The sequence below is a fragment of the Arvicola amphibius genome, chromosome 2 (genome assembly GCF_903992535.2).
Source record: "Arvicola amphibius chromosome 2, mArvAmp1.2, whole genome shotgun sequence".
In the NCBI taxonomy this organism is placed as follows: domain Eukaryota; kingdom Metazoa; phylum Chordata; class Mammalia; order Rodentia; family Cricetidae; genus Arvicola; species Arvicola amphibius.
The window spans coordinates 177863647-177882533 of NC_052048.2; the positions used below are offsets into that span (position 1 = coordinate 177863647).

At 37.9% G+C, this 18887-nt stretch overlaps 1 protein-coding gene across 1 annotated transcript in view; it reads right to left on the reverse strand.

The window, feature by feature from the left end:
* The window catches only part of Copg2 (COPI coat complex subunit gamma 2), a 124751-nt gene that overhangs the window by 37391 nt on the left and 68473 nt on the right, over window positions 1-18887 (reverse strand). Inside the window, exons 10-16 of the mRNA XM_038318942.1 lie at window positions 17827-17960; window positions 17089-17156; window positions 15604-15792; window positions 4453-4548; window positions 3590-3833; window positions 980-1055; window positions 84-187 (exon numbers count right to left, since the gene is read on the reverse strand). Of these exons, the coding sequence (XP_038174870.1) occupies window positions 84-187; window positions 980-1055; window positions 3590-3833; window positions 4453-4548; window positions 15604-15792; window positions 17089-17156; window positions 17827-17960 (911 nt within the window). The remainder of the gene's footprint in view (window positions 1-83; window positions 188-979; window positions 1056-3589; window positions 3834-4452; window positions 4549-15603; window positions 15793-17088; window positions 17157-17826; window positions 17961-18887) is intronic.

The window sequence follows — 18887 nt, forward strand, 5'->3', positions numbered from 1 at the left end:
CTAAAGGAGTCAGTTAATATGTGAATCGCCATAAAATAGGTTTGAACAAGTATTATGTCCCCACATTCCTGCCTCTCACTGACCACTGAAGATATATGTAGCATTCAGAGCCGCCTGTCTCTGCTGCAGTACGCTCAGGTAGAAGGTAGCCCGGTCCCGTACCTCATCATCAGTATCCATCATACACCTGTTCGGGAGAAATGGCAGAGGTATGTTTCTATATCCCAAAGATTTCCAACAGTTTTGCCACCATTCCTATAGAGCACAGTTGAGGTCATCTGATATGATTTTTATGACAGAGTCAATAATAGCCAACATGGGCTCCTAAATTTTCCACAATTCTTGAGCTGCTATGAATTACTAAAGAAATGCTGCTATTGCAAATCAGAATTACTACATTAGGAGGCACTGATGTCACTAGGAAGAACACAGTACCATGGCATAATAATGTAGAGTCTAACCTTGAACCCAACAAAGACTTAGCTTCCCTAAAACTAAGAAATGAATATGTTTCACTAAGGAGACAAAGAAAACTAGGACTCAGTACTATTCTGATTCGTAAACTAGTCAGTCTTTTGTGTATGACTTAATTGCTTTAATCATAAAATGCAATCACAAAATATTTGCTAAAAAGGCCTTTTCTTTATTAATTAGGGAGGGATGAGGTCATGAAAGGTTACTATCGTTAATACTTGATAAAAATCGCTTACCATCTCTTTGAAGTTAGTGCTCACTGTACAAACTGAGGTGCACATGTTTACCTTACTCTTTCAAAGTCACGTAAAAGAAATCCAAACTCAAATTCCACATCTATCCTGCACATGTAATTGTCAGAAATGGAAGCACTCCATTTGCCCTCACTAGTTCTATTAGCTCTACCCTTAGCCCAGCAGTGTGTCTGACATAGTACAATGAGGCTTGTCACTATTTTAGCTACATGGAATCTTTATTTTTCAAAAACTGACATTCTTTTACATACCTTTGTAAGAGTACAAGGATGCTTGGGAGAAGGCTCTCATTCTGAGCTCCAAATTTAGCCAAAGCACTCACAGCAGCTATTGTGAAACATAAAATGAAGCAACATAAATATTAGCTTCTCAGAGTTAAGCAATAAGCATTCCAAAAACAAATCAGACATTTGTGAGTCCAAGGTAGGAAGATTACTCAAAGTCTGAGATCAGTCTGGGTTACATAATGAGTTCTAGGCCAGCCTGGGCTACAAAACAAAAACAAATAAAAAACCAAAACCAAAGTGAATCAGAGAAGCAGCTAGTATTCAGCAGAAATAAAGTCTCATTAGCAGTTCCTTGATTGCTTAAGCACAAACAGAACTGTAAAGTATCTAGTGAGCTCTACATAGGAACACAGTGAGGAAAAAGAATCATGTACATGCCGGGCGGTGGTGGCGCACGCCTTTAATCCCAGCACTCGGGAGGCAGAGGCGGGCGGATCTCTGAGTTCGAGGCCAGCCTGGTCTACAAGAGCTAGTTCCAGGACAGGCTCTAGAAACTACAGGGAAACCCTGTCTCGAAAAACAAAAACAAAAACAAAAAACCAACCAAACAAACAAACAAAAAAAGAATCATGTACATACTGAGTGGGAGCTGTCTCTACTGTGTGACAGCCTCTCATACACCCTCTGACATGATTTAGTTCAGGTTTCCAACAACTACTGCCAAGAAACTATTACTAAAATTCCTTTCATTCAACAAAGATTCAACGCTCACCTAAAGTGTACCTGGAAGTGGCAGAAGCTGAGAGGAAGAACGCTAAAGACATGGTCTGTGCTGTAAGAAGTGAGAAAGAGAGGTGAGGAACGAGCCTGTCTAGCCTAGTAAATCTCTGCAGAACTAGAGCCAGGATGCTAGGTGAGTAGAGATGGAGCTTGGGTCAGACAAGGAAGTGAGACACTCTACTGCAGCTAATTTTGTACAATAGTTAGTTTGGCCAGAGGGAAAAGGCAGGACAAGAGTATTAGAAAGAAAAGCAAATAAAAATGTCCTGTGCCCAGAGCAGAAAGTGTAATTACTAGACTTGAATGAGAAGGCTGGGCACTGGACTCTGTTAGAGACTAGAGATAAACTAAACCCACACATAGCTCAACCTCTGTGTTAATGAAAGGTTACATTACCACATAGGCACAGGATATATTTGTGATTGTTTTTAAACATTTATTTGTATGATTTTTAATTATGCAAAGTATATATGCTTGTATGTAGGTATGAACACATGAGTGCAGGTGCTAGGAGAGGCCAGAAGTAACAGATCCCCTGGGAGCTGGAGTTACAAGTGGAGCCAAATTCAGGAGGTTGGCAAGATCAGTAAATACTCTTAAGTCAGCTTTCCAGCCCAAATTTGTGTTATTTTAATGCCCCTTCTTCATATTCCACAAAAAAACAAACACAGTATCTGTGACACTAGAAGCAGACCAACTAGGGATGAGAAATGAATGCAAGCCGGAACCAGAGTCCAATGACGAGAGAGGAGAGTGGTGAACCAGTAAGGAGCCAGAGTATCAGGGTGTGGTGAGGACTCAGACTCTGCCTTCTGTGTGAGGATCCAGTGAAGACTCCAGTTCGCATTAGTTTGAATTTCACATTACTCTGGGGCGTATGGTGAGCATTCATATTCAGGAGAGTTATGCCTATCAACAGAGGCCCCCAAAACATCTAGACGAATGTATACATTGACAAGACAGTTCTACGGACGGCCAATAAATGTCTTAGAAAGAAAGATTATAAATAAGACCAAAGGATGAGGAAAAATGAAGTACACTGTGAAATCAAAGGAGAGAGTTTCCTTAAGCAGCCACTGAATAGTATATCAAGTTGAGATGTAAACTAAAGTAAAAATATTAGTCTGATTTTCCATCTAAGTCGTATGTAATTGAAAAAGTAATTTGAGAAAAAAATTAAAGAAGAGGGCCAAATTTTATTGAGTGGAGAAGAAACTGGAAAAGAGCACACGAAGGCAACTAATGATGGCTTCTTTGAGTTTATCTGGATACAAAGTAGAAGGATAAGATCAGGAGATAATGGGACAAAGGATTACTGGAGAATTTACCTATATTAGTGGAATACGCTAGAATCACTTAAAATGTATAGATGGACACATTCATACACAAATCCCATAAACATTCTGACTTAATGTTTTAATTTAATTAATTCTTAATTAATGGTTTAATGAAAAAATAAGAGGTATCAAGCTGGGTGGTGGTGGTGCACGTCTTTAACTCTAGCACTCAGGAGACAGAGGCAGGTGGATCTCCGTGAGTTTGAGGCCCGTCTCTACTAGTTCCAGGACAGCTAGTTCCAGGACAGGCTCTAAAGTTATGGAGAAACCTTGTCTCAAAAAAACCAAAAAAGAGGTGCCATTCTAGTGTTCTTGTTACACTGAAAGGACACCAATACAAGTCCAAAATCTGTATAGAAGTTGGAACACAAAGGAAGAGCTGTGTATCTAGACCCACGGTGTCCTCCAAAATCACATCACACCTGTAACTTTGTTTTCCAATTTCAATACTATGCTCTTGAATTACATATTTTTAAAGACCAGCAGTTCTATCACTAGTTGTACCCTACTGACTCACCAGCTCTGACAGCCTCGTTCTCTAAGACCACCCTATTAAAGATGAATCTGATATACTTGGAGGGGACAGGTGTTCTGGGGCCCTCTTTGCCCAGCAAGTGCAGAATCTTAGTAGCCAGAACGGTGTGTTCACAGTCCTCAATGAATTCACAGAGGTGGGCTAGGCCAGCTTCTTTACTCTCAGGGTTCTCTTCCACAATGCTGATTATGCAGTCCACAATGGCCTTTTTGTATTCAAAACCTCCCTAATAAAAGAGAAGATAAAACTGCCATTTGTTCTTAGAACCTTTTTCTCTCCCACCAATAAGTGCCACAACGCCATTCCCATCTTGTTTTTTTTTTTTTTGAGAAATGCTTAAACTTCAATATTCAATTTTATTTTTCACCATCCCATCCCCATTTTAAGGACTTTTTTTTTCCTAAAAAGAAGTGCTTGTATTTCAAGGTTCATGCTTATAATATCTCAATTAACATCCTTTATTTAATATAACAATAACAATGAAGTATTTTCCCCTTCAAGTGTGAAAATAAATAGCCATGATAGTACAGCAATTGGAATCTTGTGTAGAATTTGAGAGACATACAGAAATGAGAAAGAAATATATTTAACACATGATAAAGTAATGTGCTTAAAATACTAATGGGATGTCCTGGGTTGAGTTGGAGCAAGTGCAGGGGGAAGTAAGGGGTGGACATGATTAAGAATCATTGGATATATGTATACAATTTTTAAAGAATATAAAATAAAAATTCAAACCATGTAGAAATGAGTTAACAACAACAACAACAAAACACTGTGATATTTAACAGCAATCAGGGGGATTTAAGAGAACACCTTCCTGTGTTCAGTAGTCTGCTACCTACATCGTCTCTCAGCATGCTGGAAAGGAAAGTCATCATGACGCTGTGCTTCCGAGGGTACTTCTGACAGAGAGCGCTAATCGCCTGCACAACCACCACCTGTGGAAAAGCACAGACCGATCAGAGGAGCTGAAACTATTCCCTGTACTTGGTTAGGATCTTTCAACATCAATAAGATAGCTATTCTCCTCTATGGTAATTTTTATATCTAATATGATTTCAATAAAAATGACAATAAAAAATTTCATGAAATCAGGAAGCTTTATTTTGGTAAGAAAAACAAACACACAAGCATAGCTAAGAACAGGTTAAAAACAGCTTCAATGGGGAGTTAACAGTTGCAAACAGGCCCAATAAAGCTTATTAAAACCTGTGTGGCAATGGTGTACAAATAGGTGAATAAACAAGTATCTAGAAAATAAGAACAAGCACATATGGAACTTGAGTGAAACATAGAAGGATAAAATGTATCTCAAGTGAACATGAGTGAATCCCTCCATAATGAAAGGTAAGGATTCTAACAATGACTCAAAATCAAGTGGAACAGACAAAAAGACTGACAAATATAAAAAATAAAATAAAAATACCCAGCAACCACCAAACTAAAAACAGAAACTAAACCCAAAACTTGTGTATTACAAAACCCAATCTAATACAGGAGATAAATGGAAAACTGGGAGAAAAAATTAGTAACATGTTTCATGTTTGTATCCTTAACATACAAGAAGTCTTTAAATAATTGAGAAACAAAGACAAAAATTATAAAAAACGTGGTGGAAAACTCAACAGACAGCTCACAAGGAGGTCTTAAGTGACCTTTAAGAGTGCAGACAACGGTTAGAAATGCTGGGGAGAAGGATCAATGTGTACATCTAGCAAGTGTGAGGACCCAAGTAGCGAGCATCTGTCATCTCAGAGCTCCTCCAGGGAGATGGAGAAGGAAACAGAAAAACCCCAGGATGCTCGCAGTGGACAAGCCAGGGTGTGAGTGTGGTAACTGACACTCAGGGCTGTCCTCTGGCCTCTCCACATGTGCTCCACCATGTGTGGACCATGCCTATACATATTCTTACACACAAACATTATGCAGACACACAAACAGGGATTTCAAAAGAGAAAGATGTTTTATATTCCTCATAAAAACAGAATTCAAATTAAAACTACACACAGAAACATGATATCTCATCCAAAAGGTTGGCAAACAACAATAGCTCCTGGTAAGATTATGAAAACTAATACTTTTATACACTGCTGGCAGCATTTAGCATGCTCTATGAATGATGTATTTATTTATTATTTTTTAAAATATTTATTATGTATACAATATTCTGTCTGTATGTTTGCAGGCCAGAAGAGGGCAACAGATCTCATTACAGATGGTTGTGAGCCACCATGTGGTTGCTGGGAATTGAACTCAGGACCTTTGGAAGAGCAGGCAATGCTCTTAACCACTGAGCCATCTCTCCAGCCCCCTGAATGATGTATTTATTATATTTAGCTTTCACAATATGCCTTGAGGACATAGATTTACTGTTTTGAAAGAGACATGCTCAGAGTATCCATTGCACCATTATTCCTAAGTACAAAATAACTGCACACTACCCAAACAAGAGACTAGTTCAATAAGCTACATTCCACATAGCTGCTGGGATATTATGCAGCTGGAAAAAAATATGAAGCATCTCAGAGTTTGAGACCAGTCTGGTCTATAGAGCAAGATCCAGGGCAGCCAGGGCATACAGAAACCCTGTTTTGAAAAAACTGAAAAGAAATAATAATAATAAAAAGCATATCTCTTTCCAAAAACATTGAATGACTTTTATTTATTTTTAAGTTGAAAAAAGGAAAAGCATTGTACAAAAAGAACGCAACACTATGCTATCTTTGATGTACAATAAAACAGGAAACATGGATGTATCTTTTATATTTATAAAAGGTGTACCAAAGATGATAAATGTGTAAGCAAATAGTTTTATAAGGAGGTATGGGAGGAAGTGATACTCTTCTGAATATATCAACACTTCTTGGAATAGTATAATGTTTTACATATCAAAAATGAAATAATTAAAGAAATTAGTCTATTTGTTCATAAAAGATTTATGGTAATTGCAGTAAAATATAAGAATTAATCAAAAAAATATTAACCACTCTACATGAGTAATTACAGTTCTCATATTATACACACAGAAAACAGCAGTAGGTGACACTAGGGCACAATAGCTTTTTATTATTTCATTTATATCTCACAACAATTCTATGAGATTATTATTATTATTATTATTATTATTATTATCATCATCATCATCATCTCCCTGGTATAGCCAAGGAAACTGAGACAGACAGAGTAATACAACTTGTCAGTCATAAAATTAATCCCAGACATTTAGAGGTCATTTTTTTTCTCTCTCTCTTTTCAAAATTAGCTGCTTGATCTGTCATTTAAAATGAGTCTTAAACATGCATTTCTGTAGGGAATATAATTAAGAGTAAAACTGCTGGATCACATACAGGGAACAAATTCATTAAGCTTAATAAATTTTTCCAAAATTACTATACTTATATTTCCACTAAATATATGCAAGTTTTGGTCTGCCTCATTTTCATCAAGGTAGGGAGTGTCCAAGAGACTTCTAAAACAATATAGGTTACTGCTTGCCCCTGTTTGCTTCCTAAAACTTGAAGGTAAGATTCTATTGCTAGCCAGGAGGTGGTGGTGCACGCCTTTAATCCCAGCACTTGGGAGTCAGAGACAGGAGGATCTCTGTGAGTTCAAGACCAGCCTCATCTACAAGAGCTAATCCCAGGACAAGCTCCAAAGCTACAGAGAAACCCTGTCTCGAAAAACACCATACACTTTGGATGCCAGGCTTTCATCCTTCTTCTAGTTAATTTATGGGTCCAAGGGAGGAGTCAATGCTTTTTTTAACAAAAGAAATTTTTAGATACATGCTTTATTTATGGTAGTTTTGTTAAGATTAGATGTTTGCTTTGGTCCATTGAATACTGACCCTGAAGAAGACAAAGTAGACTCCTTCATCTGAAGTTTTTGTCTTCTGGAATGCAGGGACCATAAAGAGCTTTCATGGGACATGAATTTACAGTAAGACAGCATACAGGAAATCTATGGGCTGAGCAAGTATGTTCTCTTTAGAAGCCATCTTAGTCTGTGTTTCCTTTAGAGTTGATCTGAAACTACTTCTTAGGGTGCTGTGGTGATATGAAATAAAATGGCCCCAAAGAGTGGCACTATGAGGAGGTATGGCCTGTCAAGAGGAAGTATGTCACTTTGGAGGTAGGCTTTGAGATCTTCTTTGCCTCAAGCTATGCTCACTGCCGTAGATAGTTCACTTGCTGTTGCCTGCAGATCAAGACGTAAAATTCTCATCTCCTTTGCCAGCACCATGCCTGCCTATATGCCACCATGTTTCCTGACAAGATGGTAATGGACTAAACCTCTGAAACTATCAGCCAGCCTCAAATGTTTTTCTTCATAAAAGTTGCTGTGGACATAATGTTTCTTCACAACAATTGAAACCCTAATTAAAACAGGTGCCATCTGCATTTTCTTTTTAGATTAACAATTCATATAAGTATGGTAGAGGAGGAAAATATGTGTAAAGGATGGACTTTTAAAAGATTAAGGAAAGGAAATACCAACTAGCCAGTCAGTATGACCAATAGTACAATAGTGGCAAGTCTGTTATGGGGATAACCAACACTTTTCTCGTTGGATTTGCCTTCTAAACACTGTGTTTAAGACCATGTATTAGTACTGCTGTCAGCTGTAGTCAGAGAAGCTTCTTTATGTAGTGATCAGGAGAGAATACAGATCATTTGAACTGGTCAAGGTGCTAGGAATAAATGGCTGTTGAACACATAGCCATAAACAAGATCCCTCCCCCCCATTAAAGGTTCATTTACACACACACACACACACACACACACACACACACGCACGCACGCACGCACGCACACGCGCACATGCACACGTGCATGCTCTCCCATGGGGAGTACTGTGATAGAAGGGCAGAAAGAATGTCAGGACAGGAAGGAAGGTGGAGTGGTGTGGAATGCTGACTTCCTGGCTGATAGGATGATTGCACAGTCTTGAACTCACAGCAGCTGTTATCTGCACAAGTTCGGGCCCATCAATACCTTGTCATGAAAGGGAGAGGGGCTCATGGGGCTCTACCCCCTCTGAGGACTTATTCACAATTTATGGTTGACAGAGGAAGGAGAGACATTTTCTTCAGTGGTATAGACATTGGTAAGGTGTTCATGCTCCTGTAAACAACCTGAAAGAAATTCATTGGGAAGCAACCCTTGCCCCTACACATTCATACCATGAAAGTAGAAGGAAGGATAGTTAGGGAAAGGATGTAGATTAGCAGGAGGTAGTAGAAGGCAAAGAGGATACTAGTGTGAAAATTATGTATACAATGTATGAAATGTATATGTTTGAGATGTATATAAACCAATAAAAATGCAGTGACAGAAATGATGACAGAAAGGGGAGAGAAAAGTTAACACAAGGTTAATGCTAAGACTGGGGGGTGGGAGCAAAAACTGACATCCCCAATTAACTATCTCAAATCCAAATTCTCCTCTCCCCAAATTAAAAAAAAACTTAATATATCTGTTGTTCCAAAAATTTTTCTTGTATTTTCACATTTACAGTATAAATGTGATTTTTGCCTACACTGTAACATTCCTCAGCATCAATACTTTATCCTATTTGAATGGAATATGGGATGAAATTTGAAAAGGGATGAAGCTGGGGATTCAGGAAATGGGATGTAAATATAAATAAATATAAATAAAAATAAATATAAATTCTTTAGTAGTTCTAGTTTGTCAGATTTATGTCTTATTTTTAAAATTCTATATACGTATGTACACACACATTTAACACACACATCCTACTCTATCAAGAAATCACTCTCAGGCACAAGCAATCATGTAAAGGGTGCTGGCTTGCCTCTTCAAGCAAATACGACTTCTCTGAATCACTTTGTAGAAGCAGAACTGAGGTAGTTATAATCAATATAAGCCACAGTGTGTTTATTTAAGAGTGACTGCGGGGCAGGAAAACTCCTCCTACAAATGGCATCCACCATAGGGTGTCGATCCACATAAGACCTAAGTCCATTTAAAATAAAGGTTCTAACCACACAAAAACAGAGCCAAACACAGCTTCCTAGTCTCACAGTCTCAAGCCAGCTGCAGGGCAGAGAAGCATCTCCCAACAGCTGCATTAAGGGCCATGATAGGTTCCCACAGTCTCTCACAGGGTCTCAGTAGAGAGAGACTTCTAGCTGCTGCCTGCAGACTTGAGCTGCCAGAGCAAGCTCTGCCAGTATGCTGCAGGGCAGATTTAGAGTTTTTGCTCATGCAGAGAGAAAAAGTTACAGATATACAGTAAAGACAGATTCGATGAAAAAAAAAAATACTTTTCAATGGGTAAAAATGTGTCTAAAAATATATGAAGGCTTAAGAGAAAAAAGAAAAAGGGTAGAGAAAGTCCTTTAAAAAGGGATAGAGCTAGACAGGTGGCGGTGGCACACACCTTTAATCCCCGCACTCAGAGGCAGGAGGATCTCTGTGAGTTCAAGGCTAGCCTGGTCTACAAGAGCTACTTCCAAAGCTACACAGAGAAACCCTGTCTCGGAAAAAAATAAAATAGAGTAATAAAAAATATATTAAGCCATGTAAAGATGAGAAATATACAGAGAGTCTAGATCTTGTATGTTATTGTGTTATCTTTGAATTTTTTGACTGCTAAGAAACACTGGATTATAAAAACTGTTAGGTTCAATGAACCTACATATTTTAAAAATATCTTGACTTCAAAATTTAAGTCAAAAGATATGTTACTTTGTGGGAGAGGTTATGTTTTTATTTCTACAGGAAATGAGAGGCTATGAATTCATCCTATTTTTATTATAAAATTCCACACAGTCACAGAAATCAAGAACTAAAAAAATCGAGAAAATCACTGATGATATTCTATACTTTTTTCAATTCTATAATTTTCAATTACTGATGATTAAAAAGTACAACTGAGCTTTAAACAACTTAATGAGAATTTGTTTTATAAGGTTAAAAAGCTAGCAAAATTAGTAATGGGGAGAGATTCTGCTAATAAAGAATGCAGCTTAACAAAAGTATTATCACCTTTTTCATGTTTGTTATGGCATGTTTCAGATTACTTATTAAAATATATAGCATTACTAAATAAATTAAAATAAAATAACAAAGTATTATAATAACAATGCTTATATACTTTCTTCATAGTTTAAAAGATTTCCATAATCTGAAATTCTTTTATGTACCTCTTTATTGCCTGATCATATCTGTTGGAGCCTCCCTTGGTATGATTATTTCTCCTTATCTCTTTCCTATTTCCTTATTTTTCTTCAGTTTACTAATGTACCCCCAGACAATAAATCTATGTAAGTTTTGCCTACTCTGTGGTGTTGACATGACTGCTATCATTCTGTATATAACCTGCAACTTGCCCAACATGTTTACAGTAATGCATACAACTGAAAAGGTCTCAGTTCAAAGAGTGAAACTGTGGGGTTCTCTCTTCTTCTTCTTCTTTTTCTTTCTAGTCAGGCATGGTAGCACCTATAATTTCCACCCTTGGAAAGCTGGAGTATCAGGATTGTGAGTTTAAGACTAGTGCAGGCTACCTAGTAAGAACCCAACTTACTAGGAAGAAAAAAAACAAACATAAAAAAACTCACTTTTAGTAGACATAGGATTTTTTTTAATGCTACAAGCAATTGTACACAAGGATAAACAAATATTTCCAATGAATCATAACATGGCCATCAATTTTTTAGTGCACTTTAATTTTCAATCTTTTTAAACCTTTTAATTTTCTAAAATTGAAGCCAGTAAACTATTACCCAATCTTAGCTGCATTCTACTTTATTTTTTTCAGACAAGAGTCTTGCTATTTACCCAGGATGTCCTAGAACTTGTATGTAGCTCAGGCTGGCCAAAACTCATGATGTTTCTGCTCCAGTCTTCTGGGTACTAAGATTACTAGCACATAGCACCATTCCACACTTATATCCTAGTTTTGTAGGGTTTGAAAGCTATGATGGTTTTAGGGGTTTTTAAAATTTTTATTTAATTATTTTTTTAAAAAATGATCTTTTCTCATTTTACGTATCAATCCCAGTTCCTACTCCCTCCACTCCTCCCACTCTCTTCACCACCCCCCCACCTCTCATCCACTCCCCAGAGAGGATAAGACTTCCCATGGGGAGTCAACAAAATCTAGCACATTGCTTTGAGGCAGGACCAAGGCCCTCCCTACTGTATCTAGACTAAGCAAGGTATCCCTCCAAAGAAAATGGGTTCCAAAAAGCCAGTACAAACAATAGGGATAAATCCTGGTCCCACTGCCAGTGGCCCCACAGTCTGTCCCATTCCTACAACTATTACCAAAATTCAGAGGGCCTAGTTGATCCTGTGCTGGTTCTTTCCCTGTCAGGCCAGAGTTGGTGGGCTCCCATTAGCTCAGGAATAGTGGATACTAGCTGTAAAGCAAAGGATAACGAGCCTATAGTCCACAACCCCAGAGAAGATAAGTAACAAGGAGAACCCTAAGAGAAACATGTATAGATCCACCCAGGAAGAGGAAATAGACAAGATCTCCTGAGAAAATTGGGAGCATGGGGGTGGGGGGATAAGGGAGAGTGGAAAGAGGAGGAGGGGAGGAAGGGATGGGGAGGAGAACTTGAGGGAACAGGGTAGTTAAGATGGGGGAAGGACAGAGACAGACAGCAAGGAAAGAGATATCTTGATTGAGGGGCCATTATGGGGCTAGCAAGAAACCTGGCACTAAAGAAATTCCCAGGAATTCACAAAGATAACCAGCTAAGACCCTAAGCAATAGAGGAGAGGGTTCATAAACTGGCCTTGCCCTGTAGTCAGATTGATGGCTATCTTAAATGTCACCATAGAAGCTTCATCCAGCAACTGATGGAAGTAGAGGCAGAGGTCCTCAGTGGAGCACTGGGCTGAGCTCCCAGAGTCCACTTAAAGAGAGGGAAGAGTAGGAATATGAACAAAGAGGTCAAGACAATGATGGGGATACTCACTGAAACAGTTTACCTGAGCTAATATTTTAGGGTTTTTAAAGAATTAAGAATAAAACTAAAGAACATGTAAATAGATAATTTCAGGAGCCCAGATCATCTAAAATATTTATTTTATGGTCATTTGCCAACTTCCATTCTTTCCATTCTAAACAATTTTTATAACATTCCAAAGTTTGAAATGGTCTACTTTTGTTTATTTTTTTTATATTAAGTAGAGAGCAACAGTCCCTTTTGCTACATGGCCGAGTGTTAGAAAGAATGATAAGGTCTTCTTTCTCTTTCTTTACACTAAAACTTATTGCCCTTTGATTTTTTCTAATACACTGTCACTGGTTCTACTCAGCACTTTATTAAAAGTGCTAGCTATTTTAGTAAGGTAAGAAAAAAAGATAGGAAAGATCTTTGGATTCAAAATAAGAAAACCTCATTTACACAAGATATTATTTATACAGATAATTTCAAACAATGTAGGCAATATGGTAATTCAGCAAAGTCACATGATACAAAGTTAATATGGAAAATTAAAAGATTAGTAATAAACATTAGTAATAAACAATTATTTGATTTTCAGATAAAGATACTATGGTGGTTTTGAATAGAAATGGCCTCCACAGACTCATGTGTTTGAATGCTTGGCCCATAGGAAGTTGCACTATTAGGAGGTGTGATCTTGTTGGAGCAGGTGTAGCCTGGCTTGGAGGAAGTGTGTCACTGTGGAAGCAGGCTCTGAGGTCTCATATGTGCTCAAGCAATGCCCAGTGTGGCACAGTCTCCCACTGTTACCTGTGGATCAATATGCAGTACTTTTAGCTCTTTTTCCAGCACCTTGTCTGCCTGCATGCCACCATGCTTCTCGCCATTACGATAATGGACTAAATCTCTGAAACTGTAAGCCAGTCCCAATTAAAAGTTTTCCTTTATAAGAGTTCCCGTGGCCATGGTGTCTCTCCACAGCAATGAAACCTTAATACAGAAGTTGGTATCAGGGACTAGGGTACTACTGTGATAGGCTGGACTATGTTTTTGTTTTGAGTAATGTGGGCTTTGAGACCTTAAATTAGAAAAGCAGCTGAATGTTTTAAGTGGGGTACAGTGGGCCATGGAAGACAGTGATGTTGAGGATGACTGACATATGGGGGCTCAGATCAAGAGGTTTCAGAGGGGAAGAATTTTAGTATGCTACCTAGAAATCATTCTTGTGATATTTTGATGAAGAATGTAGTTGGTTTTTGCCCTTGTCCAAAAAGTCTACCTGAGATTAAGTTGAAGAGTTTTGGGTCAATTCTGTTGGTAGAGGAAACCTCGAAACAGCCTAATATTGACTCTGTTGTGTGTTTATAAGAGGTCACTCTTATGTAGCTCTATAATGAAAAGGTGCAAGCTGAGGAAGGAAACAGACAAGATAATACAGTTCAAGGAGAAAAGGGGCATCAGTAAGTGGAATGGAGCTAAATCCTGTGTTCAAGGAGATAAACAGATTAAAGAAAAGCTTGAAAGTAAGTGGAATAAAGGGAGTGGTGACCTTAGGGCAAGACCACACCTACTTAAACTTCCAATCTGTGAAAAGGAAGTTAAAGAAAAGCTCAGAGCCTGGTGTGGTGGCGCTGGCCTTTAATCCCAGTACTCTGAAGGCAGAGGCAGGCGGATCTCTAAGTTTGAGGTCAGCCTGGTATACAGATTGGTTTCCAGGACAGCCAAACTGTGAAGTAAACCATGGATAACAGAAAGCTGGTGAGGATGTAATTGAATGAGGTGAGGGGGGCCATGTACTGGCCCAGCAAGCAGCAAAACTTGGCAGCTTCAGCCATGTGGTTCTGGCTTTAGAGTCAAGGACAGAAAAAAGGGGTTATGTCTCTCTGTGACTAAGGAAAGCCACAGAGGCCAGGCGTGTGGCAGGAATGTCTCTGTATGGAGGCCCAGAAGGGCCATTGTGTGAAGCCATATAGGTGAAGCTTGAAGATGCCAGAGTTGTGGGATAGCTGCCGAGGAAAGCTGAACAAAGATGGAGAGCACTTTGATATCAGACATGGAGATGCAGTTTGGAGTTTGCACAGCTTGTTTTTGGTCTTGCTTGGTCCAGTATTTCTTCACTATACTTCCTTCCCTACCTTTTGGAATGGTAAGTATACACACACACACACGTTCTGTACCTTCATTTGTTGGAAGTATGTGATCTGTTTTTGATTTTACAGGGGATTGCTGTTAAGAGACTGTATGAATCTCAGAAGAGACTTTGACCTTTGAACTTTTAAATAAGTTTGAGACTTTCATATACTATGGGGACTTTTGAAGTTAGACTGAATGCATTTCTGCATTGTGTTATGGCTATAAGCCTATGGGGGATAGGGAGTGGAATGTGGTGGTTTGGATAGGAATGGCCCCCATAGACTCAGGTGTTTGAATGCTTAGTCCATAGGGAATGGATCCTATTAGAAGGTATGGCCTTGTTGGAGGAAATGTGTCACTGTAGAGGTGGGCTTTGGAGTCTCATATGCTCAAACTATGCCCATTGTGGCACACAGCCTCCTTCTGCTGCATGTGGATGAAGATATAGTACTCTCATCTCCTTTTCCACCATGCTTCCTGCTATTATGATAAGGGAATAAATCTCTGAAACCATAAGCCAGTCCCAATTAAGTGTTTTCCTTTATAAGAGTTGCTGTGATCATGGTGTCTCTTCAGAGCAATAAAACCCTAACTAAGACAGATACCAAAGCACTCCAATAGGGAAAGAAAGTCTTTTTAACTAATTATGCTAGAATAACTGGGTATGAGTATAGGAAAACACCGAATTTATCATACAAACATTAATTTTTGGTTTGGTCACAAACCAAAATGTAAAAGCTAAAGACATAAAACATTTAGAATAAAACATATCTTTACAACTTGGAGAAATATAAAAGTTATTTATGTACAATACAGCAATATCTAGGAAGAAAAAGAATTATACTGCAGACTTCATAAAAAATTAAGACCTTCTCAAAAGACACAGTTATAGCAAGCTACAGACCAAGGAAAAGCTTATTTAAATTCTTACCTTGAACTCATCTGAGATTTCAGATACAAAAGAAGATATCTGCTTCATAAGCCTGTCCACACTGCTCTCACTTCCTGTTTTGAGCAATGTAGTAATGGCCAGGGTAGCAATGCTTCTGTTTGAGTCTGTGATTAAGTTCTCTAAGTCCAGGTTGCAGGCAGTAACGGCAGAGGGGTGTTTCATTGCCACCTTGTAGAAGGTAACAAGAAAAATAAAACAACAACAACAACAACAACAACAAAAATAACGCACATTATTGTTGATAAAAGCCAGAACCTAAACTTTAAATAAGGTAAGTGACAATCTAAAGGGATCATTTTAGGTTGTATGGTGAATGCCTATAACCTTAGCACTTGAGAGCTGAAGGTAGAAAGACCAGAAGTTCAATGTCAACTATGGCTACTTAGCAACTTCCAGGCCAGCTTGGGCTACCTGATACCCTGTCTCAACTCCCCACCCAAAGTAACTGTTTTTTAACTAACCAGGTTTCACTTGATAAATAAGTAATGGCCACAATACAGCATAGTACTCTCATTTGTTAACCTCTTCCATGTAACCTTAATGACAGCATCAGTCTCTTTTTTATAGGCAGCCTATTATCTCCTTATAATTTATAAGTTCATGAGTGTCTATTCTACAAAACATTAGAACTCTGAGAAAAAGATCTATTATGGTAAATGCTGATCAAGAAAGACATTCTGTCACTTTTAAAACACTCCTGCAACTAAACAAATTCCTGTCAAACTGGACTACCCATTGTTGCTAAAATATGTCTGTCATTCTACATTGATGCACCATCTCTGTTTATCCCATATTGGCACAGAATGTCTGATCCAAAATTCTGAAAATGTAAAAATACTCTGCAAATCATTATCAGTAAAATTCATTCAACAGAAAAAGATCACCCAGACTAGTGAAAAAAAATCTTCATTTATCCATGTAGCAAAGAGTCACAGGCTCTATGCAGAAATCTTTCTGTATTTTAATGGTTAAGTGTTGCTTCAGGCCCACTGGAGTTAATATAAAAGATAGCATCACATTATATAACCTCTCTAAAATTCACAAACACGTGAATTCCAAGACGCAACTTGTTTCAAGATGAGAGATAAGGAATTGATAAAACTGTTCAATATTTGTACTGTTTCATATGATTTTTTATTAACCACAAGTGGCTATAAGCATAGGTCGTTTGATTAGTGTGACTAAGGAATTGAACCCCTTACTTAATCTTAATGAACTTAAATTGGCACTTGTGGATGGCCTCCACATTGAACAGTGTACCCCCTGAACATAAAGTACTCAGAAGTCAGGAATCTTTCATAGACTAACAGTATAAACGGCTACAACTAAGGCCGCAAGTACAAATAAGGTGCTACACATGTGAAGCCCATAGATCAGATATGCTAAGCTTGAGAGAGCCAAATGCTTTGTATTTAAGGTTTCTGAATTAAACATACAAGTCTATATCACCAACAGGACACCTACTTTGTTCAAGGTCCTCACAGCTGCGTATCTCAAGGCTGGTTTAGGAGAGCTACAGAAAAGTTGAAGAACTGGAAAAAGGGAAACAGAAAATTAACTGTGGTTCCTGTTCACCATATAGCTGAAAATTATAATGTGTAATGAATCACATTCATTGTTTGTATCAGAAAATTAGATCACAATATAAAATCTTCATGTGAACAATAATATCAAAAATAGGGGGGAAAAGTACTGTTCAGGTATAAAAACTTTAATAGAAAACAAGGTTTGCTTTGCTTCTCTAAGAATTAATATCCCAATTAGTATTTGAATTGTTTAAGAGACACAGTGCTAGTTGTGAGAGCAAATGTGTTTCTTTCTTTCTTCCCTTTTCTTTTCTTTCTTTCTTTCTTTTTTTTTTGAGACAGGGTTTCTCTGTAGCTTTGGAGCCTGTCCTGGAACTAGCTCTTGTAGAGCAGGTTGGCCTCAAACTCACAGAGATCCGCCTGCCTTTGCCTCCCGAGTGCTGGGATTAAAGGTGTACAGCACCACCGCTCAGCGCAAATGTGTTTTCTAAACATTAAAGAGAACTGAAATCATTAACAAACATCTTTATTCACTGAGCAATCTCAGCCCTAAACACCACTCTAATGATTACTCTGCAGACCCATTGATTAAAAAAAAAAAAAAAAAAAAAAACAAAACAGAAAAACAAAAAAACGTAAGAACATAAACAGAGAACAGCTATCAAATACAACTAACCTGAGACGGCAGGCGCCAGCTCTCTTGCAGTACAGTTAGGAAGGTGAATAATGGCAGAAGCAGCTTCATAAATAACCATTTCATGTTTATTTCGCAAGCAGCTCTCAATGAAATCAAAGAGTGGACTTTCATGACTGCCAATAAATGCAAATAGATCATGTTTACATATCAAATAGCAGGATATATGCACAACGGTTAAAAGCACAGGTAGACTGAGATATACTTCTGAAACACTGTATAAAAGATCACTGAAAATTCACTTCTTCAAAAACAATGAAATTTGTTAAACCCAGTTTTTTCAGAACTTTGAAATTTAACCAAGAGAGCCATTACTGAAGAAAAACACGGATCTTAGTGAGAATAGTGAGCTTTCTGGTGCTTTAACTTGCTGCAACTCCCAATTCCCATCCCTTCTTCCTAGGGTCGCTGTAGTCTGGAAACCAGTAGTCTCAGTCTGTGAATGTCAGCAGCCTCACTGAACTGGTTTAACATCAGCCAAATCAATTTATGTTACATATCACATTAAAAATTTTAAAACTACATAATTACTCTTCTAACCTAAAAATCACAAGGCATACAAATAAACAGTAAAATTCTGCCCAAAAAACAAGAGAAAAGTAGCCAGCAGCAATTCCTGAGGAAGCCTAAGATATCAGACTTACTAGACAAACACTTAGAGTCAGCTGATATAAACATGTTCATAGGACTAAAGGAAACTACATCAAAAGAATTAAATCAACATATAACTATGAGAGATTATAACTAATTAAAAACCAAAGATTTGGAAAAAGGAATGAGTGTAATAAAAGACTAATCAAGGAGGTTTGTTGTGGAATATTTAACTATGTAAAAATGTGTTACATTTGTTTCTGCGGCATTTGTTTAATTATGAAAAGATGTGTTGCTATTTCACCTTGGCTGCCTAAGGCACCTGATAGGTCTAATAAAAAGCTGAATGGCCAACAACTAGGCAGAAGAGGAATAAGTGAAGCTGGTGGGCAGAGAGAATAAATAGAAGGAGCAATCTAGGTTCGAAAAAAAACAAGAGAAATAAGAAAAAT